We start from the raw sequence: 19,216 nt of genomic DNA on the forward strand, positions 1-19,216 counted from the left end.
AGGTCCTATAATAGAACACTAAATGATAGGTTTACCATTATAGACAAGTTTAATTTGGAGAATAGCAGCTTGATAAATTTTCTGCTTTAAAGGCTTGTATACCTGGAAAATATGAACAGATTTAATATACAAAGAATAACGTTTTTAAGTATGTTACTCCATGGAATAACTTTGTAAATTAATTAGATGTCTCTAACAAACATGTTTGAGTAATCCCATACATGTCAACTCTAATTCACTATTCTTATTGTAAAAAAAAACCCCAAGATATCAGACAAGTGTAAAAAAACAAGATGTCAGACAAGTGTAAACAGTATTTGCCGTCTCTTTGCTGTTGAAGAAAAGTCCTAGAAAAATTGATGTTAGACATTTTATAAACATTAACATTTTATTAGTGTGACCACCTAGAGACTTGTGAGTTAATTTTAAAGACATTTTACTTATATTAGTTTACCCAATTTAAATTGAACCTCTTTAAATCACGTGAATTAAAAATATTTGGATCCATTTTTAAAATTTTAATTTTTATGCACACTTATATTTAACACAAAAGTAAAGGCCTTGTAATATTTATCTCCATTGCAATGTAACAGATGTTCAAAAATAACTCGAGTTGGATAAAAAGAAATGATCAAAAATTATTAACCTAGATATGTAGGATCAAAATTGTAAGCTCAAAAATATAGCATTTAAGATAAACAAAAGTCCTAGAAGGAAAATGATAATGGCCATTAATTAAAGCATGAGAAAATGAGAAGGAGAGAAAAGGTGAAAGAGAGAAAAGTATTCTGAGTTGTAGCCCAGGAGAAATTTAAAATGGACACTTTTTTTTTCCTTGGGTTTGAGACTGGTCTCCCACTGTGCCTTCCTCCATTTACATTTCAATGTAAGCCTTGACTGAGATCTGAATCTGAAAGGGGCTAAAATGTTTTAGAAGAAACTTGATGTAACCCTTTTTCCTGGTTAGTAATTAATTTAGGTTTGGACGCAGAAAATTGTCAAACAATTATCTCCCACTACTTGTGGGGAATGGGGCTGCTTATATTACATGGGGGAGCAGGGGAAGATGGAGAAGCAGGGTCTGGAGGCGCTTGAGCCTGCAGGAAGAGCCAAGAAGCGAGAAAGAAGAGACTTGAAGATAAGGAATCCCTTTCCATCTGCCCGCTGGCTCACGGAAGCTGTGTGCCATTACACAAATGAATTTTGATGGTTTTAAGTCGGGGGTCGGGCGAAGGGTTCCCAGGGTTGAATCTGCCAGATTGGAGGACCCAGATTCCATGGTGGGGACTGATACAGCCGAGTCTGTGCCCCGGCGTCCCGAGGCCACAGAGTAGTCTACTGAAGACTAGAAGGCGGCACATAGATGGTGTCGTCACACAAACATCCATGTGGGCCAGGCAAAAGCAGAGAAGAGTTGAGAACCTGATACCAGGGTTTTCGAGTGCGAGTGCGTGAGTGCGAGATGAGCCTCAACCCTGAGAGAATCTCCACCATAAAATCAGGAATCCACCAGGCAGATAAGACTGACTATAGGGGCCTGCTGTAACTATAAAAGTTGTGGCTGGGGGTACCCCCACCCCTCAGCCGCCTCGAGGGTATAAATCAGCCTAGGGGAACCGGCCTAGAGGACTCACCAATTTGAAGTCCCGTGATGTATGCAGAGCAGAGCGTCCGGGAGAATGGAAGGTGGGACTGTGTCCGGGGGGTACTGGGGCTTAGATGGGGTTCCACTTGCTTAAGAGACAGTGGAAGATCCCATCCCAAGTCACGGCACCAATGTAAGGAATCCCATGGAAACCACGCCAGACACGGGAAATCACGTAAGGGAGTTTATTAAGCAAACAGAGTGTTTCCCTGCAGGGTAAGAGAGAAAATGAGAGGAAAAGAAAGAGAATGAGAAAGGGCATGCGCTAGAGAGAGTGTGAAAGCCAGGAGGATAGAGAAAGTGAGAAGGAGAGACAGAAGAATGGAAAAAGATGGTGGGGTAGCTACAGTAAAGCAGTTGAATTCTGCCGGGCTAACAGGGGACCAATAGTGGAGAAGAACACTTGCAAGCTGACTGATGAACCAATAGCTAGCTACGATGTTCACAGACTGATGAGTGGTTGGGAGGCGGGGAAAATGGCTGCAACAGAAAGGGTGGAGAGAACAGCTTTGTACATTACAGAAGCAAGTTTGGTTTCACAGTTTAGCTGTTGTGAATTGAGCTGCTATAAACATTGATGTGGCTGTGTTATTATAATATGCTGATTTTAAGTCTTTAGGTATAAATCAAGGAGTGGGATAACGTGGTCAAATGGTGGTTGTATTCCAAGTTTTCTGAGGAATATTCATACTGCTTTCATTTGTATTCCCATCAGCAATGTATGAGTGAACCTTTTTCTCCACATCTTCATCAACATTTATTGTTACTTGTATTCTCAAAAATTGCCATTCTGACTGGAATCAGATAGAATCTAGTATAGTTTAAATTCCTTTTCTTGAATTGCTGGAGATGTTGGACACTTTTTCATATATTTTTTGATCCATATAAAAAGCAGTCATGAAATTCATTTGGAAAAATAAGAGGCTCAGAATAGCTAAAGAAATTCTTAGTGAGAAAAGTGATGCAGTAGGCTTCAAAATACCAGACTTTATACTACAGAGCTATAGAAACAAATTGGCATTGTATTGACACCAAAACAGACTGAAGACCAGTGGAACAGAATAGGAGACACAGAGATAAACCCACATAAATACAGTTATCTCAGATTACACAAAGGCACCATAAAGATACATTGGAGAAAAGATGACTCTTCAACAAATGGTTCTGGGTAAACTGGAAATCCATATGTAGCAGAATGAAATTGAACCCCTATCAGTCATCCTGCACAAAAGTCAACTCTAAATGGATCAAGTACCTAGACATTTAGACCAGAGACTCTGTGCCTACTAGAAAAAAAAAAGACCATGTCATCTTGGGAACTAACTTCCTCAACAAGACTCCTAAAGCACATGAAGTAAAATTAAGAATCAATAAATGGGATAGTATCAAACTACAAAGCTTCTTCACAGCAGAGGAAACAATAAGGAACATGAAGAGAGAGCCTACACAGTGGGAGAAAATCTTTGCCACCTGCACCTGAGTTAGAGAATTCATCTCTAGGATATACAAAAAACTCAAAAAACTTAACACCAAGAAACCAAATAACCCAATCAATAAATGGGCAAAGGAACTGAACATGCACTTCACAGAAGAAATATGAATGACCAAGAAGTGTTCTTTCTGGATTTCACACTAAGAGCATGTTTATTTCTGGAAGGTACTGCCAGACTGTCTTCAAAGTAGGTGTACCATTTTGCATTTTTATCAATGATAAATGAGATTTCCTGTCACTCCACATCCTTGCCAGCATTTGGTCCTGTCATGTTCAGCATTTTGGCCAAATAGGTTGTTACTATTTAGATAAGAGGTGTCCCCAAAATCTCCTGTGTTAATGAGGGCGGTAACACGATCAGATCATGAGAGCTGTTAACTTAATCAGTGGATTAAACCATTCGATGCACCAATAATTTAAATGGACTGCTGGGCCTGGTGGCACATGCCTAAAATCCCAGCAGCTAGGGAGGCTGAGGCAGGAGGATCACGAGTTCAAAGCCAGCCTCAGCAAAAGCGAGGTGCTAAGCAACTCAGTGAGACCCTGTCTCTAAATAAAATATAAAATATGACTGGGGATGTGGCTCAGTGGTCCAGTGCCCCTGAGTGCAATCCCCAGTATGGCCCCCGCCAAATAATAATTTGAAAGGACTAACTGGATGGTAACTATAAGCAGTTGGGGCATGGCTGGAGGAGATGGGCCAGTTGGGGCATGCCTTGGGGATTATATATTTTGCACCAGGGTCCTTGTACACTCCCTCTGGTAACTGGCTATCATGAGGTGAGCAGCCTTCCTCCACTATGCCCTTCTGCCATGAAGCTGTGCCTCACTCAGGCTTAGGGCAATGGAATTGGCCAACTATGAACTGAAACCATGTGCTCAAATAAACTTTTACTCCTCTATGTTTTGTTCAGGTATTTTGGTCACAATGATGAAAACTGATCTAACCCATAGGTATATAGTGGTATCTCATTGTTTTGATTTGCATTTCACTTATGACATATGATGTAGAGCATCTTTTCATATATATATTTGATATCTGTATATCTTCTTTATTGAGGTGTCTTTTAAGGTCTCAGGTTCATTTTTTAGTCATGTTTTCTTATTGTTGAGATTTAAGGGTTCTTTGTATATTATAGATAGCAGTTCTTTATCAAATATGTTTTTTGGAAGACTTTTCTCCTAGTTTGTGGCTTAGTTCTAATTATCTTGATAGTGCCTTTCACAGATGAGAGGTTTTAAATTTTGATGAGGTCCAGCTTATCAACACTTTCTTTTATGAACCATGCCTTTGGTGTTGTATTTAAAATGTTGTGGCTATACCTAAGGTCATCTTGATTTTCTTTTATGTTTTCATCTAAGAGTTATAATTAAGGGCTGGGGAGATAGCTCAGTTGGTAGAGTGCTTGCCTTGAGAGCACAAGGCCCTGGGTTCGATCCCCAGCACCACAAAAAAAAAGTGTTGTAATTATGTATTATATATTTAGGTCTGTGATCCATCTTGAATTAGTATTTAAGAAATGTCTAAGATCTGAATCTAGATTAATTAATTATATGCCATCTTCCAACTATGTATACATAGTTTGTATTATATTGCATTTGCACATTTATCAAATATCAGTTCATTGTATGTGTATGAGTCTATTTCTGTACTCTCTGTTCTCTTGTGTTCATCTATTTGTCTACTCTTTTTCAAATACCATAATATCCTGATTACCATAGGTTTATACTACATCCTACAGTCATGCAGTGTCAGTACTCCAGCTTTGTTGCCCTTCATCAATATTGTGTGGGTTATTCTAGTTTTTTTCCTTTTCCATATAATCTTTAGAATCACTTTGTTGGTATTCATAAATATATTGCTGGGATTTTGATTGGGATTACATTGAATTTATAGATAAGTTTGGAAGAACAGACATGTCAACATTATCAAATCTTCCTATCTGTGCACATAGAATATTTCTATATTTAGCTCTTCTTTTACTTTTTTCATCAGTGTTTTGCAGTTTTCTTTATAAGTTCTTGTGCATACTTTGTTAGATTTATGCATCTAAGTATTTCAATTTTAGGAGCTAATATAAATGTTTTGTTTTTATAAATTCCACATATTTATTGATGGTATTTAGGAAAGTAATTTCTTTTGTTTATTGACTCTGTATTCTGCAACCTTACTATAATCACTTAACTTTTGCCAATTTCAGATTTCCTATATAGATGATCATGTCATCTGCAAGCACAGTTTTTTTTTAATTTATTTTTATTGTAAACAAATGGGATACATGTTGTTTCAGTTTGTACATGGAGTAACAGCATACCATTTGCATATTCATATATTTACATAGAGTAATGATGTTTGATTCATTCCGTTATTTTTTCCTTCCCACCCCTCCCACCTCTCTTTTCCCTCTATACAGTCCCTCCTTCCTCCATTCTTGTCCCCCTCCCACCCCCCATTAAGTGTCATCATCCGCGTATCAGTGAGATCATTCCTCTTTTGGATTTTTGAGATTGGCTTATCTCACTTAGCATGATATTCTCCAATTTCATCCATTTGCCTGCAAATGTCATAATTTTATTATTCTTTATAGCTGAGTAATATTCCATTGTATATATATACCACAGTTTCTTTATCCATTCATCAATTGAAGGGCATCTAGGTTGGTTCCATAGTCTGGCTATTGTGAATTGAGCCCCTATGAACATTGATGTGGCTGTATCTCTGTAGTATGCTGATTTTAAGTCCTTTGGGTATAGGCCGAGGAGTGGGATAGCTGGGTCAAATGGTAGGTCCATTCCACGTTTTCTAAGGAATCTCCACACTGCTTTCCAGAGTGGCTGCACTAATTGCAAGCACAGTTTTATTTCTTCATTCCCAATTAGTATATTTTTATTTTTTGATTTATTTCATTAGCTAGAACTCCCAGTGCAATATTAAAAAGCAGTAGTGAGAAGGAACATCCTTGACATGTTTCATATCTTAATGGGAAAGATTCTCACCAATCAGTATGATGTTAGCTGTATGATTTTTTGATGTTCCTAATCAAGTTGAGGACGTTTCCCTCTACTGTTTTTTTTCCTTGTGACAGCTTTATTCTTTTGCATGTGGTTGTATCATTGTTTCTGAATCCCATGTAGTGAAAGGACAGGATTTTCAATAAATGGTGATTGAATCCACTCAGTGAGATATGAGTGGAAATCATATTAGCATTACCTGACCACGAATTTTAAGAAGGAAGTAGACCAGGTCTACTCTCCTTGGTCCAGTGTTGCTGACTGACTGCAGGCTATGATGAGGTCATGTTTTGAAAAGTTAGGAAGTGATGGATTTGGTAATAAGTAACACCAACAAACCAGGAATGGTGGCACACACCTGTAATCACAGTTGCTTGGGAGGCCGAGGCAGGAGAATTCCATCTTCAAGGCCAGCCTCAGAATTAGCAAGACCCTGTCTTAAAACAAAAAGTAAAAAGGGCTGGGGATGTAGTTCAGTGGTAAACCACCCTTGGGTTAAATACCCAGTACCCAAAAAGAAGAAAAAAGAAACCCTAATGTTGATTTCTTATTATTTTTTTCTATTTTGAAAATAATTTGACATTCCATTAATTTCAAGTATTTTCTGGCATTGTTAAAATCCAGGATTTGTTCTCCCTGCAAAGCTCCTCTGCCCAGCTCCTATAATTCTGAAATTCCTCAAGGAATATTTCCCATGTACTGAATTTTACTGGTTTTCCCATGATTTTTCCAATCGATGCTATCATTCTAAGCTTTATTGCCAGGCATTTTAGCCCCTTCAGGTTTTCACCCTTATGTTCCCAACCACTACCAAATACACAGACTCATGTTATCAGAGCTGAGCAGTAGTCACAACTTTAAAGCCATTTTGGGGGAGGACAGTGGCCTGTCTTTAAGTTACTCTTTCTTAGTGGGATATGCACACTGGAGTGTTACAGAATTTATTTGGAAACAGTTCTTTCTGAGATTACTTATAAACCAGCCTTTACTATGACAGTTTGAGAGCTTTACTTTGCAGTTGAGAGGTTGTGTGGGAATGGCAAAAATAGGATTCCTAATTCCAGTGCTGTCATTACAATGGCTGTATTTCCATAATGAATATGCATTGTTCATAGGCTAAAGTCATTGTGCTAGACGCTCTTCTCTCAGGATGAATTCTCTCGAAGTTCATCTCCGTAGGATGTGAACATATTTTACATTAAGGCCTCTCCACCAGTTATACAAGTGTAACCTATCTCAAGTAGTAGACAGGCTGAGATATTTCCCAGAGCATTTCCAGCCTGCATTAAAAGTAGATATGGTTGAGGAAGGACTCTTCACCAGTTAGTTCACTAGACCCACTCCAGTTTAGTTGGTCCTGACTACAGGGGATGTTAATTCCTGTGTACAGTATATTAGTTTTTCATTACTATTATAAAATAAATGAGATAATCAACTTATAAAGAGAATAGGTTTATTTTGGCTCACAGTTTTGGAGGTTTCAGTCCATGATCAATTGGCCCCATTGCTTTTGGACTTGTGGTAAGGCAGCACATCTTTTTTTTTAATTAAAAAAATGTTTTTTTTGGTTGTAGGTGGACATAATACCTTTATTTTATACTTATGTGTTGCTGAGGATTGAACCCAGGGCCTCATGCATGCCAGGCAAGTGCTCTACCACTGAGCCACAGCCCCAACCCAAGGCAGCACATTTTATGAGGACTGCATGGCAAAGTAAAACTGCTTACCTCATAGCCACATAGCAAAAGTGAGGAAGGAGAAAAAAGACATGGAACTTTGGAGGACATTCAAGATACAAACTAACACTTATAGCTTCTGAAATTCAGGTAGAGGAGAAGGGATACATTCCAAAAATACATAGGGTTTGGCTCAAACTAGGCTAGAAAAGAGATCCCAAAAGGAAAATTTGTCAGAGAAACAGTGAAGGTTGGTAGAGAGGTTAGTTAGGCCAAACGAATCAAAACAGATCCTTGAGCATGGTGACTGAAAGGGGTAAGAGGCATTATGTGAGCTATACAGACAAGGGATATGCTAGCAAGCAAATTCGTGAGGACACATGGGGAGAGGGGTGGTATTAGGGGGAGAATACTGGATAAAGTGTGGTAAGGGAGCACAGCTGCCTTTGAATCCCAGGATTACTGCTTGAGGGTTGTTTCTGGAATTTAGAGTTCAGGGGCAAGTCAGTGTTACACAGATGCTAGAGGAGGCACTAGGAGAAGAATGATGGCAGTTGCAATCTGTTGAATTATATTCCACTTTTGGAAGAAGTAAATAGTGCTTAGCTGTCAGGATATAGGAAGCATATTAGTTTTTTATTTGCCTTCTCATTTAGAGATAATAATCTGATCAATGCAAATCAAGTGGTAAAACACACAAAAAAGTTTAAATGGGGCCTTTCTCAGTTCAATTAACATTAACCAGTAAAAGACCACGCTTTTTAATGACGTGACAACAGATTATCAAACAGATGTTTCAGAATTTCATACAGAAAACCTGTCAGCTTTGGGTGGAACTGCTCCTCTCTCAGTAATTACCTTGGTGTAGTACTTCCAAAATTATGAGAGAAGAACAATGTGGGTATAATTTTAGACGAACATATGAAATAGAATGAAGGGAACTGGAAGTTGTAGTAGTGAGAGATGAGACAAAAAATAAATAGACCCAGCACTGAAGGAAAGGTAAACAGATAAGGGGAGTGGAGTGCTTTAGGATGGTAACTGTATTTGGTTCCTACCACTGCTATAACAAATTACTACAAATTGGGTATTTTAAAATAACACAAATTTCTTATCATTCAGTCATGTATGTTGTAAATTGAAATGAGGTCTCATTACACTAAAACCAGCTCTGTAGGCATAGCTGATTTCCTTCTGAAATTTCTAAGGAAGAATTTGTCTTTTCCAGCTCTGGAGAGAGACTGCATCCCTAGGCTCTTGGCTGCCTTCCATATTGCAAGCCAACAGTGTCCTGTCTAGTCTTTCTCATTCTGCTTCCCTCTGACATTTGACTCTTCTGCCTCACCTTGCCCCATGTAAAAAGTCTTTGGACTGCTTGCAAGATAATACAGCATAATTTTATAAACTGAGCCAATAAACAACCTTAATTCCATATGGTAACATAATATGTTTATATGTTCTGGAGAATAAAGTGTAGGCATCCTTCCAGGGCCATCATTCTGTCAAACACAAAGAGGCATTTCAAACTGCTTTAACTTGGACAGCGGTAACAACACCATGTATGTGCTTAACCCCATTGCTGTGTTTGTCCCATGCAGCAAGCAGGGAAAAGACAGGCTCCAGAGTAAAGGAAGGATGTAGGGGTAAAAGGAGAGGATTCAGAAACAGCCCAGTTTGTGTCTTGAGGAAGGGGGAGCACAGTGGGTCCTTCCCCTGAGAAAGATATGGTTATGGGCAAGATTCAAGCTGATTAGAATCCCCACATTCCTACAGTGCCAAATATCATAAGGGCTTGGACATGACTGGCAAGAGAAAAAAATCAAAGAGAACGTACAGGGATCCAGGACAGGTCCTAGCTGGTGCCTTACACTTTGCAGGGGGCAACAGGGGGAGGAGTGTATAACCCCTCTTGCTGGTCCTGGGAGAGCAAAGCCCTGCCTTGGACAGCTGGGGGACGACCCAATGGCCAAGTGAATTGCCACTGGGAACGAGATACTGCCAGTGTGGCAGAAAGGGTAACTGTTGGCGCAGAGCAGCAGTGGGTCTCTTGGGGCTAAGGGTCTAGGTCAGTCTTCTTTGGAAGGGGCACAGTGGTGAGGCCTTTCAAAGGATTCCCCCACTTCAGTTCTCCAAGCAACAGGAGGAGTGCCTTCCTCCCCTTCATGGCTCCAGGAAGCAGTGAAGGAAAAACATGGACGAGCCAGTCCAGAGCCCCCTTGGCGGTCTGCAGTGAGGTCACCTGTCCACCCCCCCAACCCCGCAGCCCGCAGTCGTGACACCCCCTCCCATTAGCGTCTGGAAGGAGGGGGAGTGGAAGGAGGGGGCAGGCACTGCGCAGTCTGGGGTGCAGGCACACCGAGGGGCGGCTGGTATCCATCCGCTGCTCCCTCCAGCGCGGCTCTTCCCGACCTCCCGATCCCGCTCCCCGCAGCCCCCAGCCGCCCGCCCAGCCGCCGGTCCCACCGGGGTAGCAGCGCGGGACACCGGGCGGTGGTCTGCACGCTGAGGTGCGCGGGGAGCGACTGAGGCAGCTGGTGTTAAGCCGCCCCTCAGACCGGGCTGGCGCTGGCCCCGCCCACCTCTGGGTCGGAACTACGGTGGGCCTGGGAGGGGGCGTCGAGCCCATTCGCGCCGTATCCCTCCGCCCCCTTCCCGACACCCTCGCGGCGAGCGGTTCTTGCCGCATCCTGCGCAGCCCCTGCCCGGTTTGGTGCAGAGGCGTGGGGGCGGGACGCCTCTTTGCAATTCCGAGCGCACGGAGAGCGGGGGGAGTCTGAGTGAGGAGCTGCCAGAGGAGAGCAGAGGACCGGATAGGAGGGGGATCCCGACGTCCTGGGCCCTGAGCCTGTGAAGGCAAGTGGGGGCGTGCAGGGGGCGTGGGGTGGTCTTTCACTGTGGCCGGCTGACAGCCCTCCCCGCAGACGCTGGCAGCCAGGCAAGGAGGCGGCGAGGTGGCGAGGTGGCGGAGCCGGGCCCTGAGAGGGGTTCGCGGAGCCTGGGGACCCCTGGCGAGGAAACTGCAGTGACCCGCGCTGGTCGGGGCAGGGGGCGGGGTGGCCTGAGAGTCTCGGCCAGAGCCTCCGGAGGCCAACTGCGCCAACCACTTCCCAGCCCGCTTTCCCAGCGCCCGCGCGCCGCCCTCGACGGTGTCTGTGCCCGGTGAGAGCCCTGGCGGGAGGCTGTGAGGGAGAAGTGGTGGCATGGGAACTAAAGCAGCGGCGGGTGGGGGTGGGGATGGGCGCCCGAGAGGCCGAATTGGGCCAAAGCAGGCGCTGGTGTCCAGGCTCTGTCCAGCCCAGCAGTCAGAGCAGGAAGTGGGTCGAATTTGCCACTCCGCCGATCTCGAAAGGGGCCTGATGGACCCAGCGTCCCAAGTGCTGTCCCTTCCCACAGACTCCTGCTTGATGTCAAAGTCTCCCGTGTGTGCAGTAGGTCTGGTGCCTGTTTGAAAGGCCAGAGTGCGCATCTGTAGAGGCGAGGCTTGAGAAAAAAAAGGAGAAGGAAAATGGCCTGGATTTCCGGAGGTGTGTGCGGATGGTGGGTGGGCACTGGGCACTGGGCACTCAGTGGAGACCCGAATGGGGGTGGGGTGGCTGTGACCAGACCTGACCAGGCATCTAGTAGCATGCCCCCATCTCCTAACAGCTGTCCAGGCACTCCCCCTACCTTCTCCCTCACCCTCCCTGATTGGGGTCCTGAAAAGATGGGTTTTGCCTTGGGTGGGAGGACTGGGGTGGTGGTGAGGGAGTCACAAGTACCACTTACTCCACCACCTGTTTTCTAGAATGTGCGGTGCCCTTCCCCCATTTTATGCTGCGCAGGGCAATGGGATATGGCGCACCTAGTGGTGAATCCTCAGAATTGGAGAAGGGAGTAATGGGAAGAGTATGACGTCAAGAGAAGGTGGTGTTACCTCTGGAGCCCTGCAACAGGGCCTAAATAAAACAAGAGTATTCCACCAGCAGGGTCCTAAATGTGGAAAGACTGATAATATGGAGACTTCTATCCTTGGTGTTGGTCTATCCACCAAGCACAGTTGCTGCTGTTTTTTTCCCCTGACTCTTACCATTTTATCTGTTTGTCCATAGACCTGCTTTAAGGCTGTTCAGTTCTGCAAGAAAGGAAAGAGGAGGAAGAGACTGGCTCAAATCTCTGGAGGTTGGTGAGAGGGGTGGGGCGGGGGGGGGGGGGCACCCAGCTACTGAGGAAGAGCATGGCAGGTGGCGTTGGGCTTTGTTCCAAGTGGGTGCAGGACTATCTACTTCTCTCTGCTAGACTTGCACACTGCCACAGCAGCCTTTGTTTCTTCTGGCCAGAGATATTAGGAATGTTGAGGTAGGTGTAGGTTGGGCCCTTGTAGACCCAAGAGCTGGGACCAGGAGACAGGGAACTTTTGGACAGATTGAACCCTTAAACTGAAAGAGAGATATTTGTTTTGGGCCAGGGCGTGTGCCTGTCTATCAAGCACTCAGACTCCATTCTCTCCTGTATGTTTGTCTGTAGGACCCCCTGTGGTCAGCTGTGGGGCATAACACCACTTGAACAAAGAAAGGAGGGGGAAATTGCACCACATCAGTGAAGGTTGGTATGGGAGTGGGTTCACTTTTGGGTGGGGTAGTGGAGACCAGCCACTACTGGTGGGGTCCAGGAATTATTAGGATCTGGTTCGAGGCTCTTTTGCCTCTCTATGGACAACACACTTTCCCACCTTACCTGTACCTATTTTGCAGCAGGCAAGAGGAACAGAGATTTTCTTATACCTGAGCTGTCCCATTTAGCATCAGCACTAGTCTCTCTGTGTAAGTCTCTGCATGAGGTGGCACAGTTGGATGAGACTCAATCCCCCATTTCGTTCTCTCTCCCTAGATCCACCTCCAGTGGCAGCTCTGGTGGTGCTGGAGTTGCTGCAGACCACCACCCTCAACAGGTCCGCACCCACCCAGGAACCATCCATCCTTCCCCAGCTCGGTTATGCGTCCTCCGCACTGTATCTATATTGTTGACTGAGACTGTGGTTGGGTAGAATCCTGATTGACTACTTGATTGCCATTTACTCTAATTTTTGTTCCAGCCTTATATCCTAAATTGCTAAAAGTTCTGAGTGTGAAGATAGCATTCTTTGACAGATCTGTGCCTAAGGCTGAGACTTGGGTAATATATAATTGTACTTTGTCCAATTTTTACTATGACTGGGGCAGATATTGAGCCTGGAACCCAGGCTATGCCTGAAAAGAAGTCTGGGGAAGATGTTGTAGGCATAGCTGAGATAGAGAATGAAGTCCCTCTGGTGGTCCGACCCAAGGTTAGAATACCCAACCAGATAATGACTGGAGCAAGGCCCAAAACAAAGAGCAAGCTCATGCCTGGAGCACGGTCCAAAACTGAATCCAGTACAGTAGTTGGGGTACATAATAAGAGTAAAACTAAGGCAAACCTTGGGTCAAGATTCAAGGATGATGGCAAAGCCTGGACCCAAAAATCATTTGGGACTGAGTCCATGTCAAAGACAGACGGAATGCTCCAAAACAATGCCAAAGACTCTCCACTGTTCTGTAGTGATTCTGGGTTTGTTACTAAAACTAAGTGCCTGTCTATGGGTAGAGAACTTGTTAATATGAACATTGAGAACTTTCCTAGAAAGAAGACTCATTCTCAAGTGGGATTTCAGCCTTCATTCGGGTTAGAAGAGGTAACCAATATTGGGTCCTGGTGCTGTCCAGGTCCTATATCCAAACAAGAGGCCTCTCAGAATTCTAATTTTAAATGGGTAGACAGATCTGTGAATACCTGGTTCTGTAGTGGAAATGAAGTCAGTACAAGATTTCATCCTAGGAACAGGATGAAAACCAGTACCAGGTCCAGGCACATGGCCAAACAAGAGGTAGATACCATGTCTAGGCAGAAAAACAAGCAGGAGCTTTATATGGTGTCTAGTTCTGGTTCTGAGGATGAGTCTGTTAAGACATCCTGGTTCTGGGACAAAGAAAAGACTAGTTCCTGGTCCAGGTCCAGGTCCAGGGAGGAGGCCAATAGTAGGTCCTGGTTCGAGTCTAAGAAAGAATTCTATGTCGAATCCAGTTCTGGGTCTGATTGTGAAAATAACATGAAGACCTTGTTCTGGGCTAGAGAGGAGGCCAAATCCAGGTCCAAACACAGAGCCAGGAATGAGGCCAATAAAAGGGTCAGGCACAGTGCTAGGCGAGAACCTAGCATTGATGTCATGTCTGCATCTTTAGATGTAATAAAAAAAGAGTCCTGGTTCTGGCCTGAAGAAAAGGCTAATTCATTTTTAAGATCCAAAACCAAGAAAGAGTCCAGGGCCAGAGCACTGGCAAAGGAAGAAGCCAAAACCAAGGCCAGAGCCAGGGCCAAGCGAGAAGCCAGGTCAGAAGAGGAGGTCTTCATTGGGACCTGGCTCTGGGATACTGAAGAGTCCAGCATGATGAATGGGGCCAGTGTTGATTCAAGTTCACAAGTGGAGGATGAGTCTATTTTTGGGACTTGGTTCTGGACGAATGAAGAGACCAATATGGAGACTGAGGCCAGAAATAAATTCAGACCTAGGGCTGAGGAGGAGCCTGTTGGTGATTCCAGTTTTGAGGCTGGGGGAAAGACAAGTATGGAAATTGGGGCTGAGGCCACTTCTGAAACTGTGCTAGCAGCTAATGATGAAGAGGCCATTGTTGGTTCTTGGTTTTGGGCTAGTGAAGAAGTTAAACTAGAAGCTGAGGAAGAGACTATTTTTGGGCCTTGGTTCTGGGGCATTGATGAACCCAGGGTGGAATCTGGTGTTGGCTTGAGCTGTGAGTCCAGGCCAAAGTCTGAGGAAGAAATCATTGATCCCTGGTTCTGGGCTGGAGAAGTCAACTTAGAATCTGGGGTTGGAGAAGAGACCAGGTCAGAATCAGAAGAAGAGACTGTATTTGTGTCCTGGTTTTGGTCTGAGAATCAGACCCCTATGAATTCTGGAGCTGAAGCTAGTTGTGACATCATGCCAGGAACTGAAGAGGAGGAGGAAGAAGATGAACCCATATTTGGTTCCTGGTTCTGGGCTGGAATAGATGCTTGTGTGGAGGCTGAGGTCAACAACAAGTCTATGCTGGAGGATGAGGATGAGGCCGTTATATCATCTTGGTTCGGGGCCAGAGAAGAGACCAGTATGAAGTATGGGGCTGGTGGCAGATACAAATTTATTGCAGAATCCAAGGATACTGATAATAAGTCTTGCTTCTGGGCAGAAGAAGAACCTTGTATGTATCCTAACAGAGGAAGTTGGAAGTCTAGACCCGAGGAGGAGGAGGAGGACACTGTTGATTCATGGCTCTGGTCTAGAAAATATCCAAGACCAGAAGCCATTGCAGGGTCCTGGTTATGGGCTGCAGGAGGGAGCAGTATAGATCATGAGACTGGAGAAGAGGCCAAGTTACCAGCTGAAGAGGAGATCATGATCAAGTCCTGGTTCTGCAAAGAAGAAGAAGCCATAGATGCTACCAACAGAAAGGAGTCCAGTCCAGTAACTGAGGAGGAAGATTTTATTGGTTCTTGGTTCTGGGCTGGGGAAGAAGACAGGCTTGGGGCATCAGCTGAGGCAAAAGAAGAGAACAGGGTAGCATCTGAGGAGGAACCTATGGTTGGGTCCTGGTTCTGGGCCAAGGAAGAGGCCATTAGAGAGACTGAATTTTGCAGCAAATACAGTTCCAAAGCTGATGAAGAGGAAGTCATTGTTGGGTCTTGGTTCTGGGAAGAGACCAGTTTGGAGGCAGTGGTGACAGGGGACATCCTGTCACAGGAGTCCAAGCCTGAGACTAAGGAGGCGGAAATCATGGTTGGGTCCTATTTCTGGACTGAAGAAGCCAGTGTAGAGTCTGGGTCTCAGGTAGTAGAAGAAACCAGGTCAAAGACTGAAGAGACCATTTTTGGGTCCTGGTTATGGGCTAGAAAAGAATTCAATAGAGAAACAGAAATATGCTGTGTGTCCAAGCCAGAGGATGACGAGGAAATGATTGTCGAGTCCTGGTTCTGGTCTGGAGACAGGGCCATTAAGGAAACTGAAACTGTGACCTCCTGTAAGTTCATGCCAGAAAATGAGAACGGGGTACTTCTTGGGTCTTGTTCTGAATCTAAAGATGAGGTAAATTACAGTACTGGTAATGAAGCCAACTGTGAGTCCTGGACATTAGCTGATGAAGATGAGGCCATAGTGGGGTCATGGTTCTGGGCAGGAGATGAGGCCCATTTTGAATCAAATCCTACCCCTGTGTTCAGGGCCATTTGCAAGTCTGGGTATTCCACTGAGCAGGGACCTGATCCTTCACGTAGACCCCAGAGCTGGGAAGAGGTCACTGTTCAGTTCAAGCCTGGTCCGTGGTCTAGGGTTGGCTTTCCATCCATAAGCCCCTGTGGATTTCCAAAAGAAGCAGCATCTCTCTTCTTTGAAATGTTTGGGGGAAAGCCAAAGCATGTGGAACTTAGCCCAGGAGGGGAAGAGCAGGAATCTGTACATCAGCCTGAACCTGAGTTCCCATTTCAGTATGATCCCTCCTACCGCTCTGTGCGGGAAATCCGAGAGCATCTTAGGGCCAGGGAGAGTGCAGAGCCTGACAACTGGTCCTGCAGCTGCATACAGTGTGAGCTTAGAATTGATTCTGAAGAGTTTGAAGAACTTCTTTTATTAATGGACAAAATTCGAGATCCTTTTATTCATGAAATCTCTAAAATAGCAATGGGTATGAGAAGTGCTTCTCAATTTACCCGTGATTTCATTCGGGATTCCGGCATTGTCTCACTTATTGAAACTTTACTCAATTATCCATCCTCCCGAGTTAGGACAAGGTTTTTGGAAAACATGATTCTCATGGCTCCACCTTATCCAAATCTAAACATGATTCAGACATATGTATGTCAAGTGTGTGAGGAAACCCTTTCTTATAGTATAGATTCCCCTGAGCAACTGTCTGGATTAAGGATGATTGGACATCTCACTACTACTACTGACTATCATGAACTGGTTGCCAATTATATGTCTGGGTTTCTTTCCTTACTAGCTACAGGCAATACTGCAACAAGGTTTCAAATTTTGAAAATGCTACTGAATTTGTCTGAAAATCTTGTCATGACAAAAGACCTTATCAGCACTGGAGCAATGTCAGAATTTATGGATATCTTTAATAGGGAAGAGACAAATGATAATATTCAAATTGTTCTTGCAATATTTGAGAATATCAGTAACAATATCAAGAAAGAGACAGTGTTCACTGATGATGATATAGATCTTGATCCACTTATTTCTGCATTCCACGAAGCTGAGAAATTTGCTAAGGAATTACAAAGGAAAATAAACCATCAAAGTGACCCTGAAGCAGGTCAAGAAAAATCATATGAATAATCACTTGCCTCTGATTGTCCTTATGTTCCTAAATTATGATCCTTGGGTAATGTTTTGTTTTCCACAGTTGGTTCTGTGTTGCAGTGTACATCTTTAACTTTACCCAACCCTGTGTGTAATCTGGATCATTTTTCTCATGCCAAATGAATATTGGAACTGAAAAACATATTTGTTGATATTTGTCTTGTTGAGATTGTGATAGTTAGTATTTGAGCTTATAGTGAACTGAGCCATCATAAATAAGCTACTCTTCTGATTGTTGTTCTAATGTATAGATATCTATTAGTCTTCTTTGTGTTTCAATAAAGTTCTGTGTAAAAGCAGAAATCATCCTTTCACTTGAACTTAAAATACAGTTGCAAAAATGACACATGAATATCCATGTACAGGTAATTAGTATATGAGTGATATGCCCATTGTAAAAGCTTTTTCTCATCTTGAATCTCAAAGGCATGTTTCAGAGCAAAGAAACTACTTAAGTTGGACCCTAAAGTGTAGGAAAAATATTGGTGATGTGAAGAAAAGCATGGAGTTAGGAAGAGTTCCTGTGGAAATGAGGTATCCATCTGCCTGGATTGGGTAGGAGGAGTATATTGAGAGATATAGCAGATGAAGAGCTGAGAGGTTGGATTTTTTCTCTTCAGAGAATCTTTTTCTACAGTGCTACCTAAGGGTAAAAGAACAAGACAGGAAAGCCCACAGATTCAATTCAATCAGAAAGGTGATTCAGTCATGATGGTACCAGTGGCAAATGTTAAGACAGTATCATATAGCCATTTAAAATGATAACATAGCCTCACGCAGCAGTGTACAACCTGTAATCCCAGTGACTGGGGAGGCTGAGGCGGGGTATTGCAAGTTTAAGGCTAGCCTTAGCAATTTAGTGAGACCCTCAGCAACTTAGCAAGACTCTCTCTAAATATAAAAGGACTTGGGATGTAGCTCAGTGATAAAGCATCCCTGGGTTCAGTTCCCAGTACCAAACCAAAAAAAAAAAAAAAAAAAAAAAAATGATGTATATAGAATTTTTAATGAACTAGAAACCTTAATGTTTTCCATAATTTGTAAAAGAGATGTGTCATACATGGAAAGAGTGATCCCATTTTTAAAAATAGATGTAAATGGACTAAATTTAGGCAAGTTTTATTATTTGATCATGGAAAATTCTACAGTGATTCTGAACATATCAAAGGAATTAAAAAGTACAAGAGACTACTGGCTTGCCAAATAAAAATACAAAATTATCTAAAGGGAATAAATTGTAAATTTGTCAGTTACTTAACTTATTCCACAATGTTTTTTACATTCAAAATCAAGAAATTCGTTATATGTTCAGACAGCAACACGAGTCAGGGATAAAGTTAATTGAAGAGAAAGTCCAAGGATGAGGAGAGTTATCAAAATGTTTTCTTTCTTTAAAAGAACTAGACAGTAAGCCTTTTAGTTTTAATTTGTCTTAGAGCACAAGATACTTTTTCCACCTGACTGTAGTATAAGAAGGTTAATGAAAGTAGCACAAAGTGTCAGTTTAGCATCCCTTTGCAAACCACAAATATTAACAGAGGTCATTCCAGTGGTGGAAATTGGAATTTGAATGCTTCATGAATTTTCAAACAGGTTGGGCATGGTGGTGCACACCTATAATCCCAGCAACTTGGGAGACCTGAGGCAGCAGTATTGCAAGTTCCAGGCCAGCCTCAGCAACTTGGTGAGGCCCTAAGTAATTTAGTGAGTCTCTCTCTCTCCCCTAATATATGTGTGTATGTATACACACACACACACACACACACACACACACACACACACACACACACGTAAAAAGATTTTTTCAAAAGAGATTGTGTGTGTGAGAGAAAGACAGGAGACGGGGTGAGAAAGTTTTCATTTGTTACCCAAACATTACACAAAACACTTAAAATTCAGTCTGTCTCCCAAATCCTCCTGGAGTAACCCTCACTGACTGAGTGGTGCTACAGAGCAAGGCCCAAGCCTAGGGCCAGAAGCTG

General features: G+C 43.3%; 1 protein-coding gene across 3 annotated transcripts in view; it reads left to right on the plus strand.

The window, feature by feature from the left end:
- GPRASP1 (G protein-coupled receptor associated sorting protein 1) overlaps positions 1-18,952 on the plus strand; it is a 52,466-nt gene extending 33,514 nt beyond the window's left edge. Inside the window, exons 1-5 of one of the 3 annotated variants that reach the window (XM_079124701.1) lie at positions 10,538-10,678; positions 11,219-11,349; positions 11,914-11,983; positions 12,329-12,406; positions 12,692-17,536. In XM_079124701.1, coding sequence (XP_078980827.1) covers positions 13,011-17,210 — 4,200 coding nt within the window. In that variant the 5' untranslated portion in view covers positions 10,538-10,678; positions 11,219-11,349; positions 11,914-11,983; positions 12,329-12,406; positions 12,692-13,010 and the 3' untranslated portion in view covers positions 17,211-17,536. Of the gene's footprint in view, positions 1-10,537; positions 10,679-10,963; positions 10,985-11,218; positions 11,350-11,913; positions 11,984-12,328; positions 12,407-12,691 lie in introns of those variants that run through there. The other 2 variants (XM_079124700.1, XM_079124699.1) reach the window with 2 other exon arrangements.
- Positions 18,953-19,216: the final 264 nt, after the last annotated feature.

Source organism: Sciurus vulgaris, assembly GCF_902686455.1.
Source record: "Sciurus vulgaris genome assembly, chromosome: X".
Lineage (NCBI taxonomy): Eukaryota > Metazoa > Chordata > Mammalia > Rodentia > Sciuridae > Sciurus > Sciurus vulgaris.